We start from the raw sequence: 18,424 nt of genomic DNA on the forward strand, positions 1-18,424 counted from the left end.
CCCGAGCGGCCCAGCCCGCGGCGCGCTCCGCGTCCGTCAGTCATGGGGCGGCCGCCCAGAGCCGCGGCGGGGGCGGCGGGGCGCGGGGCGCGGGGGCCCGGCTGAGCCGCCCGGCGGAGCGAGACCCTGCAGCAGGGACGACGGAGGCGGAAGCGGCCCGATCCCGGAGGCGGCGGCGGCGGGGGGAGCCGGAGCCGCCTGGGATGCTCAGTGCGTGCGGGGCGCGCGGGCGGGGAGGCCGGGGACGGGGGGTCGCGGGCCGGGCGCGCGCGGGCGGCGGGGCCGGGCGGGAGGGAGGGCGCGCGGGCGGCGGGGCCGGGGGCGCGCGGGAGGCCCAGGCGGCGGCGGTGGGGGCGGGGCGGGCGGGGCCGGCGCTGCGCGGGCGCGGCGGCCGCGCCTCCGCCCTGGGCCTGCGAGTCGCGGGCGGCCGCGGGCGGCGTGGCCTGCAATCCGGCGGCGACACCTGGCTGGGCGGTGCGTTCCCGCGCGGGGTGGGTCCTCCCGGGGCCGGACGATCGGCTCGGACGACCCGCCAGGCGTGGGGGGCACCGGTCCCGATCCCCTTCTGCTGGAAGGAAAAAGGAAATGTCTTCGGGGCGAACTCCAGATTCAACTTCGCACATGGCGATGGTGGGCGGAGGATGTGCCATCGACTTCTGCCGGTGACAGGGGAGAGCGGAGGGAGGCTGGTGGCTGGGTTATTGCCGGTGGAGACCCACCTGCAGGGTGGCCTTGGCGGGGGGTTGACGCCTGACAGCCGTGGGAGAGTGGGGCGCTTAGGCGGGACTCGCGATCTCCGGGCTTTTTGGACGCGTGTTGGGTAAGGCGTGGGTCCGGAGCGGGTGGCTGGTGAGGGTAGGGGTGTCCTGTTAGACTTGGCGGAAGTGGAGCCCGGGAGAGCTTGCTGCATCCTCCGGGCACTTGTGCAAATGTCTTGGTCGTGCGCATCTCGCGGCGGGCGCGGCGGCTCCCAGGATCAAAAAAGGTGGGTGCCAACCCCGCGCGCGGCGCTCGCCGTCCAAGAGCTGACCTCTGACCTTGCAGGCTGGGACCTGGGCATGGTCCCTCCCGCTCAGGAGCAGCGTTTGGGCGCTGTGTTGGGCGGAACCGCAGGGGCGGAGGTTGCGGTCTGGAAGGTGATACAAGTGTGTCCTCTACCTGAGATGGGGGTGGGGGAGGGATGGGGGGGCGGTGGGGGAGGACCCCGCCGCGTCCCCCAGCCTAGGCCCGGGCTCTGCTTAAAAATCTTGAAAAATGAGAGTAGGAAGGGGAGTTTGCGCCACACGTTTAAGCTCGGAGAAACTTGGCGTGGTGCGTGGGGGCTTGGGAACCACTCAGGCCTGAGGTTGCAACCATGGAACCGAGCGTCACCTCCGCGGGCCTTCGCTTCCTCCTGTGTCAGATGGAGCGACTTGGGTGGAGCTGGGACAGGGGACCCCAGGGAGGAGAACGGTAGGCAGGCGACCATGCCTGGCGCAGGGGAAGCACGCTGTGAGGATGAATGTTAGCTCTTCCCATTCCCTTTCTGTCAGAATGCCTTCCAGGTGCCTTGTGGGCCTGAGTTTGTTGGGTGACATGTGAAGCAAACGAACTTTGGTTTTCTCTGCGAAGGCCCCCATCCTTCCTGCTGCCTTGAAAGTCACTGTTAAACCAGAAAAACCAAAGCACTTTTCTCTGTGATCGGCGATGAGTCCGATGGGCGTCTGTTGGGATGGTTCCGTGGTTCCTGCCTCTGAGCGTGAGGTCTGTGTGTGATTCTTTCCCTCTGAAACTGGGTGCAGGTCTCACCTCACTGCTCAGGAGCTGCGTGTGTATTGGGGGGGAGAGGGGGGGGGCTTGTATGTGGTTGGGGTTGTTTTTTTTAATATATTTTTATTGATTTTAGAGAGGAAGTGAGAGAGGAGAGAGAGAGAGAGAGACGTCAGTGGTGAGAGAGAATCATCGATTGGCTGCCTCCTGCACGCCCCACACTGGGGATCGAGCCTGCACCCCGGGCATGGGCCCTGACCGGGAATCGAACCGTGACCTCCTGGTTCATAGATTGATGCTCAACCACTGAGCCCCGCCAGCTGGGCTCAAGGAAGCGTTTGGAAGGAAGAGATGGCTCAGCTGAGCTGAGCTGTGACGCTTGGATGTGACGTAGCCTAACCAGGTTGGAGGGCCGGTGAATGGAGGTGCCTGAGCAAAGCCCCTGAAGCGAGAAGGTGGGTGTGACCCCCCAGATAGGAGGGTCGGAGTAACCTTGAAATGACACGATGGAGACGGAGGGCTTTTTATTCTCCACTCGGGCGGAAGCCGTGGGAAGTTTTTAAGGCGAGCACAGAGGCGTCCGATTCGCTCTTTGGATTAACAGGGCCTGCAGTTGTGTGGGGTGGGACTGAACGTACAGATGGCCCGTCTACTTGTCCTGCCAGCCTCGTGCGTGCCTGTGGCTCCTGGAGAAAAATGACGGCTTAGCCGAGACAGACTTTTGTTTGTTTCTTTTTAAATGTATTTTTATTGACTTCAGAGAGGGAGAGAGAAACATCCATGGTGAGAGAGAACCATGCATGGGCTGCCTCCTGCATGCCCCCCACTGGGGATGGAGCCCACAACCCAGGCATGTGCCCTTGACCAGGAATCGAACCCTGACCTCCTGGTTTACAGGTCGACGCTCAGCCACTGAGCCACGCCGGCCGGGCCAGAGACAGACATTTTAATCCGAGTGTGGAGGCTTAAAGAGCCCTTAGGGGAGGAGGCATGAAGGAATCCTGAGTTCATCCAGGCGGTCTTCCCTCTGTGTATGCGGTACCCGCCTGATTATAAGACAATTAGCCCTCTGCAGAGGGCGTCACCACGTGGTTCCCATCTCTCCTGTTACGGGGCACTCTCTCAGTTACCCTGTTTTCCTACAACAAGACGCTCTTTGGGCTAAAACAACCTCAGTCGAAGCCAGTTGGGGATATTTACACAATCAACCGATTCAGTGCGTGATGAGTGAAAAGAGTTATGCCCACCGGAATGGGTGTGGATGGCCTGGGTAGAAGTTTCCATGGAGGTCACCATCCGTGGGTCCAAGAAACGCTCTGCCATGGCCGGTTGGGTCGATGCAGAGGTGATGGGCTCTGGATCATGGAACTTGATGGTTCAGAGTGGCTCCAGGGACACCGATGCTGACGGTGTGATTAGTTGGAGTAAAATTGTTTCACGAATTAATATACGTTCTGCCTCATGTAATAGACCTCTGAACACATATACACGGAGTGGCCAGATGATGATGATCTCTGAACGCATAATAATCTGGCCACTCAGTGTATATCCTATATAATAAAAGGCTAATATGCAAATTGTCCCCTCGACCGGGAGTTCCACCCGCATGCAGGCCGGCCAACCGCCCATGTCCCCTCCCCCTGGCCAGGCTGGCCGGACCCCACCCATGCACGAATTCATGCACCGGGCCTCTAATATGTATATGTATGTTAATTTTCTCGTTGCAAGGGGAAGGTTGTCTTAGGCGCGAGCTTACCTTTTTGACATTTTACTGACATTAACTGCTGCTCAGTTGCACTGCTGAAGCAAAACCCCTTTCCCGTCTCATTTTTTAACTCGAAGGAGGCTTCGAGAAGGGGGACTGGCGAGACTTCGAAAACACCACGGAGAACTTCCATTCAGAAGTCTTTGTTTCCTTCTGGGAAGATGTATTGAAATGTATCTCTGTCCTCGTAATCGGTCTGTTTGTCAGTGATAAAAAGTAGCTCTTCTTTTTTTTTTTTTTCCTTCTAACAAAGCATTAGCGTTTAGTCATCAGAAATGTTTTGCAGCACTTGGTGAGCTCACATCTGAAAGCCAAGGTGCTGATCTGGATACATCGTTTCACACAGTCACAGCCAGTCTCCAGAACTGTGCTGGCCGGTCCAGTACCCATCGCCCCATGTGGTTACTTAAGTTTAATGGAACTAAAATCCAACGTTCAGTGCCCTGGTTGCAATGGTGCTGGGGGCTACAGACTGAACAGTGTAGACCTAGAGCAGTTCTGTGAGTGCAGGAAGTCGAATTGGACAGTCCTACTCCATGAAAAATTGAAGACTGATCCTCTCTTTCTCTCCCCCCCCCTCTCTCTCTCACTTTAATGTCATTAAGAGACCTCCGAGTCCTTACGTGCTGCATTTGAATTCTGGGAGAATGCTGAACACAGAGAGCCATATTCTCCCTTATGCTCTGAGAGGAACTCCTTCTTCCCTTTCTGTCTAGTGTTGTTTGTTTGTTTTTGTTTTTTTAAATATATTTTATTGATTTTTTTTTTTTACAGAGAGGAAGGGAAAAGGATAGAGAGTTAGAAACATCGATCAGCTGCCTCCTGCACACCTCCTACTGGGGATGTGCCCGCAACCAAGGCACATGCCCTTGACCGGGAATCGAACCCGGGACCCTTCAGTCCGCAGGCCGACGCTCTATCCGCTGAGCCACACCGGTTAGGGCAGTGGTCGGCAAACTCATTAGTCCGCAGAGCCAAATATCAACAGTACAACGATTGAAATTTCTTCTGAGAGCCACATTTTTTAAACTTAAAACTACTTCTAACGCCATTTCTTCAGGAGCCATGCTCGCACGGGGAGTGGCTGAGGGAGGGCGCTTCAGGGAGGGAGGCCTGTGGGAGTGTGGAAACTTGACTTAGGTTTGGCAGGAGTTGAGGAATGTCAAGTCCTAGTCAACAGCCCCCCTCCCCCCACCGAGGTAGGAAGCGGGGTGGGCTGGCTGGGCGAGGAGGCAGAGCAGGTTGGGAATGGCCTGCACGGAGCTGGAGGGAAGGAAGGCCGTGGGCAAGAAAGAAGCCTTCCCTGCGGGGATATGCCAGAGGTCCCAGCTGACATCGGAGACAATCCGTTTCTAGTGGCATCTGCCTGCCTGGGTGTATGACTTATGCTTCCCCTACCGCCCGACCCCCCAAAAAAACCACCTTTGAGGCTCTAAGTCGCATCCTGAGCCCCCAACTTGGAGCCTTACTCATGTGCCCTTTGCACCTCGGACACGTGGGTCATGTCAGTCTGTGTCTGCGTGAAGACGGGGTATAAAAGGCCATCGTCATTGTAAAACGCGATGAGGTCTGACCGAGGCGGGGAGCGGTGTGGCTCATTTCTTTTCCTGCTGTGAGTTCCATGTCCCCACAGCTAATTGAATGCACTTTGTCATGATGATTAATGCAAGAGCTTGGGTTTTTAGGTCCTACTTGGAACGGCCTTTGGACCGCTGTTGCAGCCATTTATTTTTTAAAAATATATATTTTATTGATTTTTTTTTTTTACAGAGAGGAAGGGAGAGGGATAGAGAGTTAGAAACATCGATGAGAGAGAAACATCGGTCAGCTGCCTCCTGCACGCCCCCTACTGGGGATGTGCCCACAACCAAGGTACATGCCCTTGACCGGGAATCGAACCTGGGACCCTTCAGTCCACAGGCCAATGCTCTATCCACTGAACCACACCTGTCAGGACTGTTTCAGCCACTTAGACGACTGCGAGTAAAAGGTAGAGAGCTGATATTTCAGTGCCTCACAGGCACTGAACATGACATCCCATTTAACAGAAATCACAAAGGAATCGTGACCTGTTTTGAAGCATAAATGTACAATAGAAAAATACATTTTCCCTGGCTGATGTGGCTCAGTGGGTTGGGCATCATCCTGTGCACCGAAAGGTTGCCGGTTCGATTCCAGTCAGGGCCTGTGCCTGGGTTGTGGGCTCGATCCCCGGTGGGGAGCATGCAGGGGGTAGCCGATGTTCCTCTCCCACATCAATGTTTCTCTCTCCCACCTCTCCCTTCCTCTTTCTCAAAAAATCAATAAAAATAGCCCTCACTGGTTTGGCTCAGTGGACAGAGCATCGGCCCACGGACCAAAGGGTCCCGGGTTCGATTGCGGTCAAGGGCATGTACCTCGGTTGTAGGCTCCATCCCAGCCCTGGTTGGGGTGCGTGCGGGAGACAACCAATCGGTGTGTCTCTCTCACATCGATGTCTCTCTTCTCTCTCTCTCTCTCCAGCCTTGCCCCCTTCTACTCTCTCTCAATATCAGTGGAAAAATATCCTCGGGAAAAATCTCTCTCCAAGCACCCCTCCACTGACCATAGCATCTACATTTGAACTTGAGCGGGTGGAGTTAGGATGCGGTCCCCATGGTAACGTCATCTTAAACATGTGCCCGGTTCCCAGGAGTCTGCATCCCCACGCTTCTGTGGTTTCAATGTGGCTGTGGTTTCTCCTGAAAAGTTGTTACTATGAAGCAGGGAAATAATCATGTCCTGCTTTTATAGAGCAACTTTGTTGGAGGATTCGTTACACAGTGGGCGCTATTGACACATGAGAAAGAGATATGTATTGTGTGTGAATCCTCCTTTTAAATTCCAGAAATACTGATCATGTGACATTCAAGGAAAAGTTCTGTGATCACCTCTTTTTTACCTGGAAAAGTTAAGGCATTTCATGTAAGTTGAAAATCATGGGAAATTCTGAAATTTCAACCAAGATATAATTATATCCAAACTCAATTTAAATTTTACAGACTTTTATCCTTTAAAAGGCTAAGCAGGTAACTTGAAATTGCAGTATACGTCTCATGTCTGAGTCTCTCCAAAGACAGGTCTATTTTAAGGAGTTGTGTTTGTTTTTTTAATGTGTCCACTTATGGATATTATTACTATGGAACTGACTTCTTTACAGATTTTTATTTTTGAAAAATTTTTAACATGTCTTTACTGATTTTTAGAGAGAGAGATAGAAACATCAAGGATGAGAGAGAATCATTCATCAGCTGCCTCCTGCACGCCCCCCACTGGGGATGGAGCCCTGACTGGGAATGGAACCGTGACCTCCTGGTTCATAGGTCGACACTCAACCCCTGAGCCATGCTGGCCGGGCATGTCTCTGGTGTTTTCGTTGAGGGTGGCTGTAAACGAGAGTTAAAACCCGCTTTCCTGCCCTTAACACCCCCAGACCCACCCTCCCTCGGGGAAGGTGCCATGTTGTAAACGATGGTTTGGATCCATGGAAACGGCCATTTGGGGCAACTACCTTGGGCAGGTTTGTTAAAATGAGGATTTACACACCAGTTTCCAGCGATCCCAAATGTGGCTTCCTTTTCACGCCTTGTTGATGACCCCCCTTTCGACTCTCCTGTCTTCCTCCCTCCTCCTCCTCCTCAGACCCGCACACACATTGTTGCGCCTCGAGGACACTGTGTCACCGCGGGGCCTGTTCTCGTGTCTGTGTTCCCATCTTCCACGTGGGTTTTTCTTTAGAGATATGATCCCTGACTCCCCTCTTCCTTGGAACACGAAGGGACACACGTCGATACAAGATACGTCCCCATGGCAACAAGAGATGGGCCGTGGGAAATCTGGGGAAGTTTTAGCCTCGGCTAAAATACGAGGAAATGGGGCTGCTTTGGGAGTTTGGAGACGAAGCGTTCTTGAAGTTAGATGAAAAGCAGCTTTAGCTGGGTGGGGTGGGGGTGGGGGGAGTGAGGGTGAGGGAGCAAAGCTGGTGGGTTGACTGAATAGCCCTGACTTCGGGCCAGACTGGGACGGGACAGGACTGTCGCCGTCTCTCTATGCCTTTAATTTTCTTTTTTTCCCTAAATATAACGTTGAATCAGGGTCTCAGGGCTGAAAGTATTTACACACACACACACACACACACACACACACACACACACACACACACGATGCTTAAGTGTAGCCAGGTTAGGGACCCAGGAGGATCTTTGGAGCCGTCAAAACAGATACAACAACTAACCACAAAGAAACAATGATCTGTCTTCATTGATGGACAGGTGAATGCGGAGCAGGGATCCCCCACTCTCAAAGTATCAGAATCCTTATGTTAGCAATTACAGAATCTTAATTTTAACATAATCGAAGCTCTCGCTAGTGTGGCTCTCAGACGGAAGGGTTACACGTTCCATTCCCAGGTTGGAGCCCTGGCCCCCGTTGGGGCGCGTGTGGGAGGCGACCAGTCGATGCTTCTCTTGAGCGTTGATGTTTCTCTCTCTCTCTCTTCCTCTCTCTCTAAAAATCAATGAAAACACATCCCCGGGTGAGGATTAAAAGAAGAACAATCTAAGTTGTCAATACAGCGGAAGACTTCTAATAACCCAGTGGGGCAGATGCATCGTGGAAAGACGGGTCACTATGGGGAAATTGATGAGTATGTTTTGTTGCATCACGGAATGGCAGCCAGATCAGACCCAGGGCCCCTCCATCTAAACAAAGCTTTGAGACTCGATCCCCAGTAGAGGATGTCAGGAGGCAGCCGATCAATGACTCTCATCACTGATGTTTCTCTCTCTCTCTCTCTCCCTTCCTCCCTGAAATCAATAAAAATATATTAATTTATTAAAAAAGGGGGGGAGGGAGCATAGCCTGTCCCCATGAGTAGCCTCTCCCTTCCCGGCATCTCGTCATCCTGTTCCTGAATTCCCCAGGCCTTTGCTTGGGTGCCGCCTCCCACCTGCTTCTCGGCCTGGGGAGCCCGGAATCCCTGTGGTCTTGTGTGCGCGTTGAATGCGTCTCTAAGGAAAAGCTCAGGGGGGGAGAGGGGCGGTGGAAATCTGGGCGTTCAGTGGAGTCGGGGTGATCTGTGGGGTTCCACCCCTGAGGGTGGCCGGCACCGGGAAATAGTGACTCGAGGAATTCGTGTTGCTTCTCAGCTGCTCACGGGGCTGGTCCCTTCCCAGCGTTGATTTTCCGCGAGGGAGGCGTCCCAGCTGGACAGGATGTGCCCCCAGATCCCTGACGGTCCCGTGTTCTGATCCCCCCCCCACCCCAGGTCATGAAACGGGTGCGCACCGAGCAGATTCAGATGGCCGTGTCCTGCTACCTCAAGCGCCGGCAGTACGTGGACACCGACGGCCCCCTGAAGCAAGGCCTGCGCCTGTCCCAGACCCCCGAGGAGATGGCAGCCAACCTCACAGGTGGGTGCGGCCGCTCCGGGCAAGCTGCGGTGGCGGGGGGGGGGGGGGGGGGGGGACGCATGGCAAGGTCCCTTCCGCTCCGAAGCCAATGAAAATATATATTTTAAAATACCACCATTGCCCGGCCAGCGTGGCTCAGTGATTGAGTATTGGCCCATGAACCAGGAGGTCCTGGGTTCGATTCCCAGTCAGGGCACATGCCTGGGTTGCGGGCTCAATACCCAGTAGGGGACGTGCAAGACACAGCCGATCGATAATTCTTTCTCATCATGGATGTTCTATCTCCTGCTCCCTCTTCCTCTCCCTTTCTCTCTGAAATCAATAGAAATATATTTTTTTTAATAATAATAATAGCCCTGGCCGGTGTGGCCCAGTGGATAGAGCGTCGGCCTGCGGACTGAAGGGTCCCGGGATCGATTCCGGTCAAGGGCATATGCCTGGGTTGCCAGTGGGGGCATGTGGGAGGCAGCCGATCAATGATTCTCTCTCATCATTGATGTTTCTCTCTCCCTCTCCCTCCCCCTTCCTCTCTGAAATCAATAGAAATATTTGTTTAAAAGAATAATAATAATTCTTTTTCCGTCCTCATCCATGTGTCTTCTCCTTAGTCCAATCAGAGTCTGGCTGTGCCAACATCGTGTCCGCGTCCCCGTGCCAGGCAGAGCCCCAGCAGTATGAAGTGCAGTTCGGGCGGCTGCGGAATTTCCTCACTGGTGAGTACTCAGCACCAGGAGCCTTTTCCAGTTAAGCACGAGTCCTGCGGATTTTCCTCGGAATCTGTTACATTCCAGGCACGGTGTTGGGTTAGAGCAGTGGTCGGCAAACTGCGGCTCACAAGCCACATGCGGCTCTTGGGTCCCTTGAGATTTTAGCAAAGGCCAGCTTAGGAGTACCCTAATTAAGTTAATAACAATGTACCTACCTATATAGTTTAAGTTTAAAAAATTGGGCTCTCAAAAGAAATTTCAATCGTTGTAATGTTGATATTTGGCTCTGTTGACTAATGAGTTTGCCGACCACTGGGTTAGAGAGTCAAAGGTAGTTTCACCACTTGCCTCAAACTTACGCTGTTTAGAATTTCTGAGAGAGTTAAAGGACAAGGTTAAAATCTGCAAGGATGAGGGCTCTGGGTGTATTTTTGTGTTGTTGTTTTTTTATATATCTTTTATTGTATATATGTTTTATATATATATGTTTTTTTATATATGTTTTATTGATCTCAGAAAGGAAGGGAGAGGGAGAGAGAGATAGAAACATCAAAGATAAAAGAGAATCATGGGTCACCTGCCTCCTGCACACCCCACACTGGGGATCGAGCCCACAACCCGGGCCTGTGCCCTGACCGGGAATCGAACCGTGACCTCCTGGTTCCTAGGTCGATGCTCAACCACTGAGCCATGCCAGCCAGGCTTTGTTGGGCTTACATTTCAGTCACCAGCCTCAGAAAATAGGGTCCTGACGCCGTGTTGTGTGGCGGGGGGCTCCCAGGAGGAGATGATGATTCTCTCTCATCATTGATGTTGATGAGATGATGCTGACTGTCAAGCCCCCCCTCTTTCCGTTGTAGATTCCGACTCCCAGCACAGCCACGAAGTGATGCCCCTCCTGTACCCTCTCTTCGTCTACCTCCACCTCCACCTGGTCCAGAACAGCCCCAAGAGCACAGCCGAGAGCTTCTTCAGCCGCTTCCACGGCATGTTCCTGCAGAACGCCGGCCAGAAGGACGTGGTCGAGCAGCTGCAGGCCACGCAGAGCCTCCAGGACATCCTGTCCAACCTCAAGCTCCGCGCCTTCCTGGACCACAAGTACGTGGTCCGCCTCCAGGAAGACAGCTACCACTACCTGATCCGCTACCTCCAGAGCGACAACAACGCCGCCCTGTGCCGCGTCCTCACGCTGCACATCCACCTGGACGTGCAGCCCGTCAAGAGGACCGACTACCAGCTCTACGCCGGCGGCGGCGGCGGCGGCAGCGGCGGCGGCTCCTCCCGGGGCGAGGGCAGCGGCCTGGAGCCCGCCGACGTGCCCGGCCCGATCCTGCAGAACGAGGCCGCCCTGGACGTCCTGCAGGAGAGCATCCGGCGCGTCAAGGAGGGCCCACCCTCGCTCACCACCATCTGCTTCTACGCCTTCTACCACACGGAGCAGCTGCTGAACGCCGCCGAGATCTCCCCCGACGGCAAGCTGCTCGCGGCCGGCTTCGACAACTCCTGCATCAAACTCTGGAGCCTGCGGTCCAAGAAGCTGAAGGCCGAGCCCCATCAGGTGGACGTGTCCCGCATCCGCCTGGCCTGTGACGTTCTGGAAGAGGAGGTACGGGTGGCATTCTTCCTTCCCTGCGTCTGCCTCCTCGCGCGTTTGCTTAGAACAGTGGTCGGCAAACTCATGAGTCCGCAGAGCCAAATATCAGCAGCACAACGATTGACATTTCTTTGGAGAGCCAAATTTTTTACACGTAAACTTCTTCTAACGCCACTTCTTCAACATAGGCTTGCCCAGGCCGTGGTATTTTGTGGAAGAGCCACACTCAAGGGGCCAAAGAGCCGCATGTGGCTCGCGAGCCACGGTTTGCCGACCACTGGGTTAGAATGTTCTTTCCAGACGTGACTGGTCTTACAGAGAAGGGGCTTCTTGACCTAGAACCCTCATCCGATAGCAAACGAATGCTGTGTAACCTGCAGCCATTGAATTCTGCCCATGCCTAACCTCGGAAGAGATGAAAATTATTATTTTTTTTTTAATAAAGATTTTTATTGATCTCAGAGAGGAAGGGACAGGGAGAGAGAGAGAGAGAGAAACATCCATGATGAGAGAGAATCATGGATCGGCTGCCTCCTGCACGCCCCCTAGTGGGGATCGAGCCCACAACCCGGGCATGTGCCCCGGTCAGGAATTGAATGGTGACCTCCTGGTTCATAGGTCAACGCTCAGCCACCGAGCCACACCGGCCGGGCCCTCCCGCAGTTCTTATATAAATTTCCTGGAGTAGAGCAATGAGTCATTCTTGAAATTTTAAAGTGTTGTTGTAACCTCTTTGGAAAGGAAAACGCTAATATTCTTGGTCACAGTAGAACCATAAGCTCCCAAATGCTAACGTGTTTTTTTTTTTTTAAATATATTTTTATTGATTTCAGAGAGGAAGGGAGAGATAGAAACATCCATGATGAGAATCATTGATCGGCTGCCTCCTGCACGCTTCCCACTGGAGATCAAGCCCGCAACCCGGGCGTGCCCTTGACCAGAATCGAACCTGGGACCCTTCAGTCCGCACTCCGACACTCTGTCCACTGAGCCAAACCAGCTAGGGCAGTGCTAACGTATTTTTAATCTTGAGCGCCTGCAGTAGCCATTTTGAACATGCATAGACATGCGTGTGTATTTTCACTTTCCCTCGACTCTGTACATGTTGGAGCCTTTGCTTTATTTCAGTTTAATGGTTTTTTTCAAATAGAAGTTAAAAGGATGCACTTTTCCTAGGCAAGAACCTAAAGCTCACAAAGGTATTTATTTATTCACCCACAGAGGCAATGGGTGGTAGAATCTTCATCTCGCTACTCCTCATTCTTGTAGTGTTTCATGAAAACCCACTGGGATGGATGCATCCCGGGATCGAGGCGGCTGTAGCTTTAAGGAGCCTGCCCGTGAGCGGGTGAAGGGAAAGGGGGTTTTGGACACAGACGGCGTCCTGGTCGGGGAGAGGCTGGGGGAGGGGCTTTCCCCCGGGGGCCGGGGGCGGCTGTCTTCTCGTCTGTCCCCCACACAGGAAGTCTGTCCGAGAATCACGGGGGTCACTTGGCTGTAGAGTCTCCAGGCCTTGGGTGGTTCCTTCGGGAAAATGTTGGCGACCCTCCGGAAAGTCACGGTTTTAAAGCCGCATCGCTCTCCCCTTTTGGTGACCAGCAGTGCGTGCCTGGTCACGGGGTGTGCGTGCCATTTATTGATGATCGCACCTTTCTGGCTTACTGTTCTGATAGGCCCGGGTTAGTCTGGGCTACACTGCTACAGTGGTTCTGTATTCATCAGGCACTGAGCCCGGCCGGCGTGGCTCCGGGGTTGAGCATTGACCTAGGAACCAGGAGGTCACGGTTCAATTCCCAGGCAGGGCACATGCCTGGGTTGCGGGCTCCATCCCCAGTGCGGGGTGTGCAGGAGGCAGCTGATCCATGATTCTCTCTCATCATCGATGTTTCTGTCTCTCCCTCTCCCTTCTCTGAAATAAATTTAAAATGTGTGTGTGTGTGTGTGTGTGTGTGTGTGTGTGTGTGTGTATGGGGTCCGGGTATGTGTGTGTGTGTGTGTGTGTGTGTGTGTGTGTGTATGGGGTCCGGCCAGCCTGGCCAGGGGGAGGGGACATGGGCGGTTGGCTGGCCTGCTTGCTGGTCGAACTCCTGGTCGAGGAGACAATTTGCATATTAGCCTCTTATTATATAGGATATACACTGAGTGGCCAGATTATTATGCGTTCAGAGATCATCATCATCTGGCGACTCAATGTATATAAACTAGAGGCCTGATGCACGAAATTCGTGCAAGGAGCTAGGCCCTCGCAGCCCCGGCTTTGTCCAGAAGGTCGTCCGGATGGTCGTTCTGCTGTTCGGCCGTCTGGTCCAATTAGCATATTAGGCTTTTATTATTATAGAACAGTGGTCAGCAAACCGCGGCTCGCAAGCCACATGCGGCTCTTCGGCCCCTTGAGTGTGGCTCTTCCACAAAATACCACATGCGGGCACACACGTACAGTGCGATTGAAACTTCGTGGCCCATGCGCAGAAGTCGGTTTTCGGCCTGGGCGAGTCTATTTTGAAGAAGTGGCATTAGAACACTCAAGGGGCCAAAGAGCCGCATGTGGCTCACGAGCCACGGTTTACCGACCACTGTTACAGAAGATGTTTTAAATCATGAAACTGAGACCACGTCTGCGCAGGCGTGGGCACAAGGGCGTGTCAGGATTGGCCTCAGTGGGCTGGAAACGGAGCTGCGTGGCTTCTAAGGCAGCCAAACCTGACGCCCCTGGAATGAGAGAACTGAGGACTGAACATACGCTCCAAAGGAACTCTTTTCGGATGGCGGCTTTCGGCATCAAGGAAAGTCCCCACAGGCTGCCTTCCCGTCGGCTTTTGAAATCCGTTAGCCTCGACCCAAGAGTAAGGCCCACAGACACCCCTCCATAGACAGCCTCGCGTGTCTGTAGCTTCCGGTTTGCTAAATGCGTGGCTGCACAGTGAATGGAAGGAAAGCGGGGTGTGAGCTGTCGGGGACTTCTTCCTCGGTCACGCGGTGATGGGCCGATTTCCTGGGGTGGCCCTTAAGAGCGAGACCCCGATATGTACCGGGGAGGTGCTATTTCCCAAGCAGTGCCCCCCCCTCCGCCCCCAACCCCGGGATTTCGTTTCCCACGGGGACCACTAACCATCTCTTCTTCTGTCCCCTTTGTGGACCAGGAGGAGGAGGAGGAGGCCGCGGGCACCGAGATGAAGACGCTGCGGGGGCACTGCGGGCCCGTGTACAGCACGCGCTTCCTCGCCGACAGCTCGGGGCTGCTCTCCTGCTCCGAGGACATGTCCATCCGGTACTGGGACCTGGGGACCTTCACCAACACCGTGCTGTACCAGGGACACGCCTACCCGGTGTGGGACCTGGACATCAGCCCGTACAGCCTGTACTTCGCCAGCGGGTCCCACGACCGCACAGCGCGGCTGTGGTCCTTCGATCGGACGTACCCACTGCGGATCTACGCCGGCCACCTGGCGGACGTGGACTGCGTCCGGTTCCACCCCAACTCCAACTACCTGGCCACGGGCTCCACCGACAAGACCGTCCGGCTGTGGAGCGCCCAGCAGGGGAACTCGGTGCGGCTGTTCACGGGCCACCGCGGCCCCGTGCTTTCGCTCGCCTTCTCCCCCAACGGGAAGTACCTGGCGTCGGCGGGCGAGGACCAGCGGCTGAAGCTGTGGGACCTGGCCTCCGGGAGCCTCTACAAGGAGCTGCGCGGCCACACGGACAACATCACCAGCCTCACCTTCAGCCCCGACAGCAGCCTGGTGGCCTCGGCGTCCATGGACAACTCGGTGCGCATCTGGGACATCCGCAACAGCTTCTGCAGCGCGGCCGCCGACGGCTCCTCGGGCGAGCTGGTGGGCGTGTACACGGGCCAGATGAGCAACGTGCTGAGCGTGCAGTTCATGGCCTGCAACCTCCTCCTGGTGACGGGCATCACGCAGGAAAATCAGGAACATTGATTTTTTTTTTTTTGGATTTTTTTTTTAGCCCTCGTGGCGACGGACTGGGCAGCCGTGGAGCGAGGGCTCCGCGCTGCATCTTCCGATCGAATCACTGACTGACTGTGAAAGACTCCCCGCCTCTCCCCGTGTCCCGGGCGCGGGCATCCTGAGCGCCTCACCCCTTCCCTGCCCCCCCCCCCCCCCGCCCCAGTGTCGAGGACGCGGGGACGGGGAAGGGGGACGGACAGGTGGTGGTGATAAGCGGACTCGAGATCAAGAATTGAGATGCTCTGGAGGGGAGGGGGCACATTCTTCCAAAGATGCCCCCCCCCGACACCCGTGTCCTCACGAGAGCTATCTGTCTCCTCCCCCCTTCCCCCCCCTCCCCCCCGCTTTGTGGAGCCACGATGCTGCTGACCTGACCGGCGGGGGGGGGGGGGGGTCGCTTTGGTCCCAGGAGGGTCTCAGGTCACAGCCGCTGGCGGGAATGCAGGGGTGGGGTCGAGGGGCGAGGAAGGGGGGGGCGAGGATCATCCTGGGAAAGGCCTCTCCTTTCCCGTGGCCCCGCAGAGAGCAGGATTTTATTATTGTTATTATAATTATAGTAATTATTATTATTATTATTATGGAGGAGCGGCAGCCTAGCACTGGGCAGAGGCGTTGCTCCGCTCTCCGCCTTCAGGTCTGGCTCCTGGCACTGGCTCTGATGCTTGGCATTTTGAGGTTCAGGGAATTCAGGGGCTCTGGGGGCGCAGTGTCTTGTGGGAAAGGGAGGACTTCTGGGCGACAGGTGGGTCACCCCCCCCCCCCGCCTCCCCCCGACGGGTTCCTCGAAGTGGGTGCATCCAGTGGAGGAAGCCTCGGGCTCGTGCAGTGATGGTGGGAAAGCAAGACCTCGGGGCTCACCTCTGTGAACAAGCGCCCCCCCCTCCCCCCAGAAATGTCGGAAAGAAATGAAAATAATGTGAGGTGATCAGTCCAGAGGCAGAGGTGTGGCTTTTTCGGCCTTTCGCTCCTTGAGGTCACTGCTCCCGCCTCCTGCATCGAAACAGCAGCTTGACAAACACTTTGTGAGACAAACTGTAAGTACGAATGCACGCATCTAACCCCCCCCCCCCCCCCCCGCAGGATAACGTGAGGTCTGATTGGTGGGAAAAAAGGATTAAATCTTTCTGTTTTGTTTTTTTTTCCTGAAAAGAGTTATTTTGTATTTTGTTTTCTATTAAAATGTATTTAGTTTCCCAAAAAGAAAAAGTGTTGGCATCTCATTTAAGCTGTGAGGAGAGGCGGGCGTGGCCTCTCTCCAGGGGGAGCCAGCACCTGGGCCTGACCAAGCCCCTCGGAGGGGCACCCTGATCCGCTCTGTGTGCTGCTCAGCTTGCTTTGAATCACGCTTCCCTGGCAGTCACGTGGACCACCGACCGCATTTAATCCCGTTGATGCATCCCCGATTGCCACCCGCCGACCGGAGACTACGTCTGTGTTGCCATCCAGAGTTATCTGGTGAGATTCTACGTCCGGTTTCCTCCTCTCAAGACCCCGTTATGAAATCGCCAGGGGGCGTTACTGAATGAACTCAAGCTAATTTATTGAACCATTTCCAGGGAAAGGACTCGGTCCAAGATGTCAGTGACGCCAGAATTTCTACAGTGTACTTCCGACGCGTGATTTTCTGGCCAGGACCCGAGAATTACCAGGAGGTTGTAGAGGGAGACTCTAGAATTCTGTGCCAAAAAAAAAAAAAACAACACATTTTTTACTTGAGCCCAAGGTGCTAACAGGACATGTTTCTTATAGATAAAAATATATATTTGAGACATTGCAAGAAGGATCCTTTGGCAACTTAGACAGTATCACCTTCCACGTGGCCTGCAGGAAAAGCCTAGAATGTACTGAGGGGATCCCTCCGCTGGATTGATTGTACGGCGTGTTGCTAGAAAGAATGAAATTCTCCAATTGGACCGGATCATTCTCAGAAGTGGAAATATCAATCATCTGGAAGCTTTTGCGTTTGTTTTGTTTTTTAATGCAGAACTTCTTTGATTACACGCAGAAATGTATAGCCTGGCCCGTCTTCACCTTTCCGATCATGTATATACTTTGTGATTTCAATGGAAGCTCTTCATGATTTGCATATTTGGCCTTTTTATTTCTGCTTTCTCTTTTGTGAGCTCATTTTATTGTGGGGTCATCAAACTTTCTAGAACGCCCCTCACAACTTTCCCCCCAAATCTTGGAAACAGTATGAGGGGTGTGTGTGTGTGTCTGTGTGTCCACAAGGGTGTACAGAGAACGTGGGCGCCCCCTCCAGGTTGCTGTCTGCAGTTTTATTTCCTCTTCAGAGCAGTCCTATGGGTGATGCTACCATTTTGTATTGAAAATAACCGAAAGCCTAAAAAAAGCTATATAATTTATTTTTCTGGAATAAAGAAACTTTAGAATATTCAGTTATTTTGGACCACAATGATAAATCTGTGATGTGTATATGGTGTGGGTGGGGGACAGCTGAAATATTTTACACTGACAGGCTCAGTAAATCTGATTGTAAACTTTAATTTTAGCCGTAGACTGGCCGAAAGGAAGAAAGAAAGAGAATTACGATCAAGGAAAGTCCTGAACAGAGAAAACAGGAAACAGTGAAAAGTTTTTAAATCCTAGGTCTAGCTTCTAAGGAGACTAGCTTTTCATTTGTTTCATTCGTGTATTTAAAAATAAAAAATGTCTTGGTTGTATAAAAAAAAAAAAAAGGTATTTTTTTGAGTATGTAGGCTTCTCATTTTGCTGTTGCCCAGATTGGTATTTAAGTATATGGATTAAAACCTTTAGTCTGTACTTCAACTTGGCTTTCAGTTGCATGTTTTGGAAATGTGTCCGTTCACTCTATGGCCGGGCCGCAGGCTAGCGAGGCTGTTGTTTGCTTCCTTCCGGTGCTGCTGTCCCCATGAGCTCCCTTGTCACCCTTGGAGAGGACAAGAACCCACAGGTGGAACTGACCTGGAAGTAATCCAGCTGCTCTCAAGTTTCCATCCAAAGAAGTCCCTTCTGAACTTGACACCTGTCGGCCACTAAACAAACCTATGCAGCGTCTATTCACCGAGGGCCAGATTTAACTGCTTGGCGCAACCACGCCTCCGCCAAGGGCTCTCTCTGTCTTTCTGGGGGCGGGATTTGAAGTTCTGCTTGCTGTCTCAGAATTAACAGGCAACCTTCCCTGGCTTTGCTGTCGTATTTTTATTTTATTTTTTTACTACGAATCCATA

General features: G+C 53.7%; 1 protein-coding gene across 2 annotated transcripts; it reads left to right on the forward strand.

Annotated features, from left to right (window-relative positions):
• Positions 1–8: 8 nt before the first annotated feature.
• TAF5L (TATA-box binding protein associated factor 5 like) lies at positions 9–16,270 on the forward strand. 2 transcript variants are annotated; one of them, XM_079763495.1, is made up of 5 exons: positions 9–210; positions 8,799–8,943; positions 9,552–9,656; positions 10,511–11,256; positions 14,385–16,270. In XM_079763495.1, exons 2-5 carry the CDS (start codon positions 8,802–8,804, stop codon positions 15,180–15,182), a joined length of 1,791 nt encoding a protein of 596 aa, XP_079619621.1. In that variant the 5' UTR covers positions 9–210; positions 8,799–8,801; the 3' UTR covers positions 15,183–16,270. The 2 variants fall into 2 exon arrangements, with proteins under 2 accessions (XP_079619621.1, XP_079619620.1); XM_079763494.1 differs by lacking the exon at positions 9–210 and adding an exon at positions 404–662.
• Positions 16,271–18,424: the final 2,154 nt, after the last annotated feature.

This window comes from Cnephaeus nilssonii, assembly GCF_951640355.1.
Source record: "Cnephaeus nilssonii genome assembly, chromosome: 23".
Taxonomy (NCBI): Eukaryota; Metazoa; Chordata; class Mammalia; order Chiroptera; family Vespertilionidae; genus Cnephaeus; species Cnephaeus nilssonii.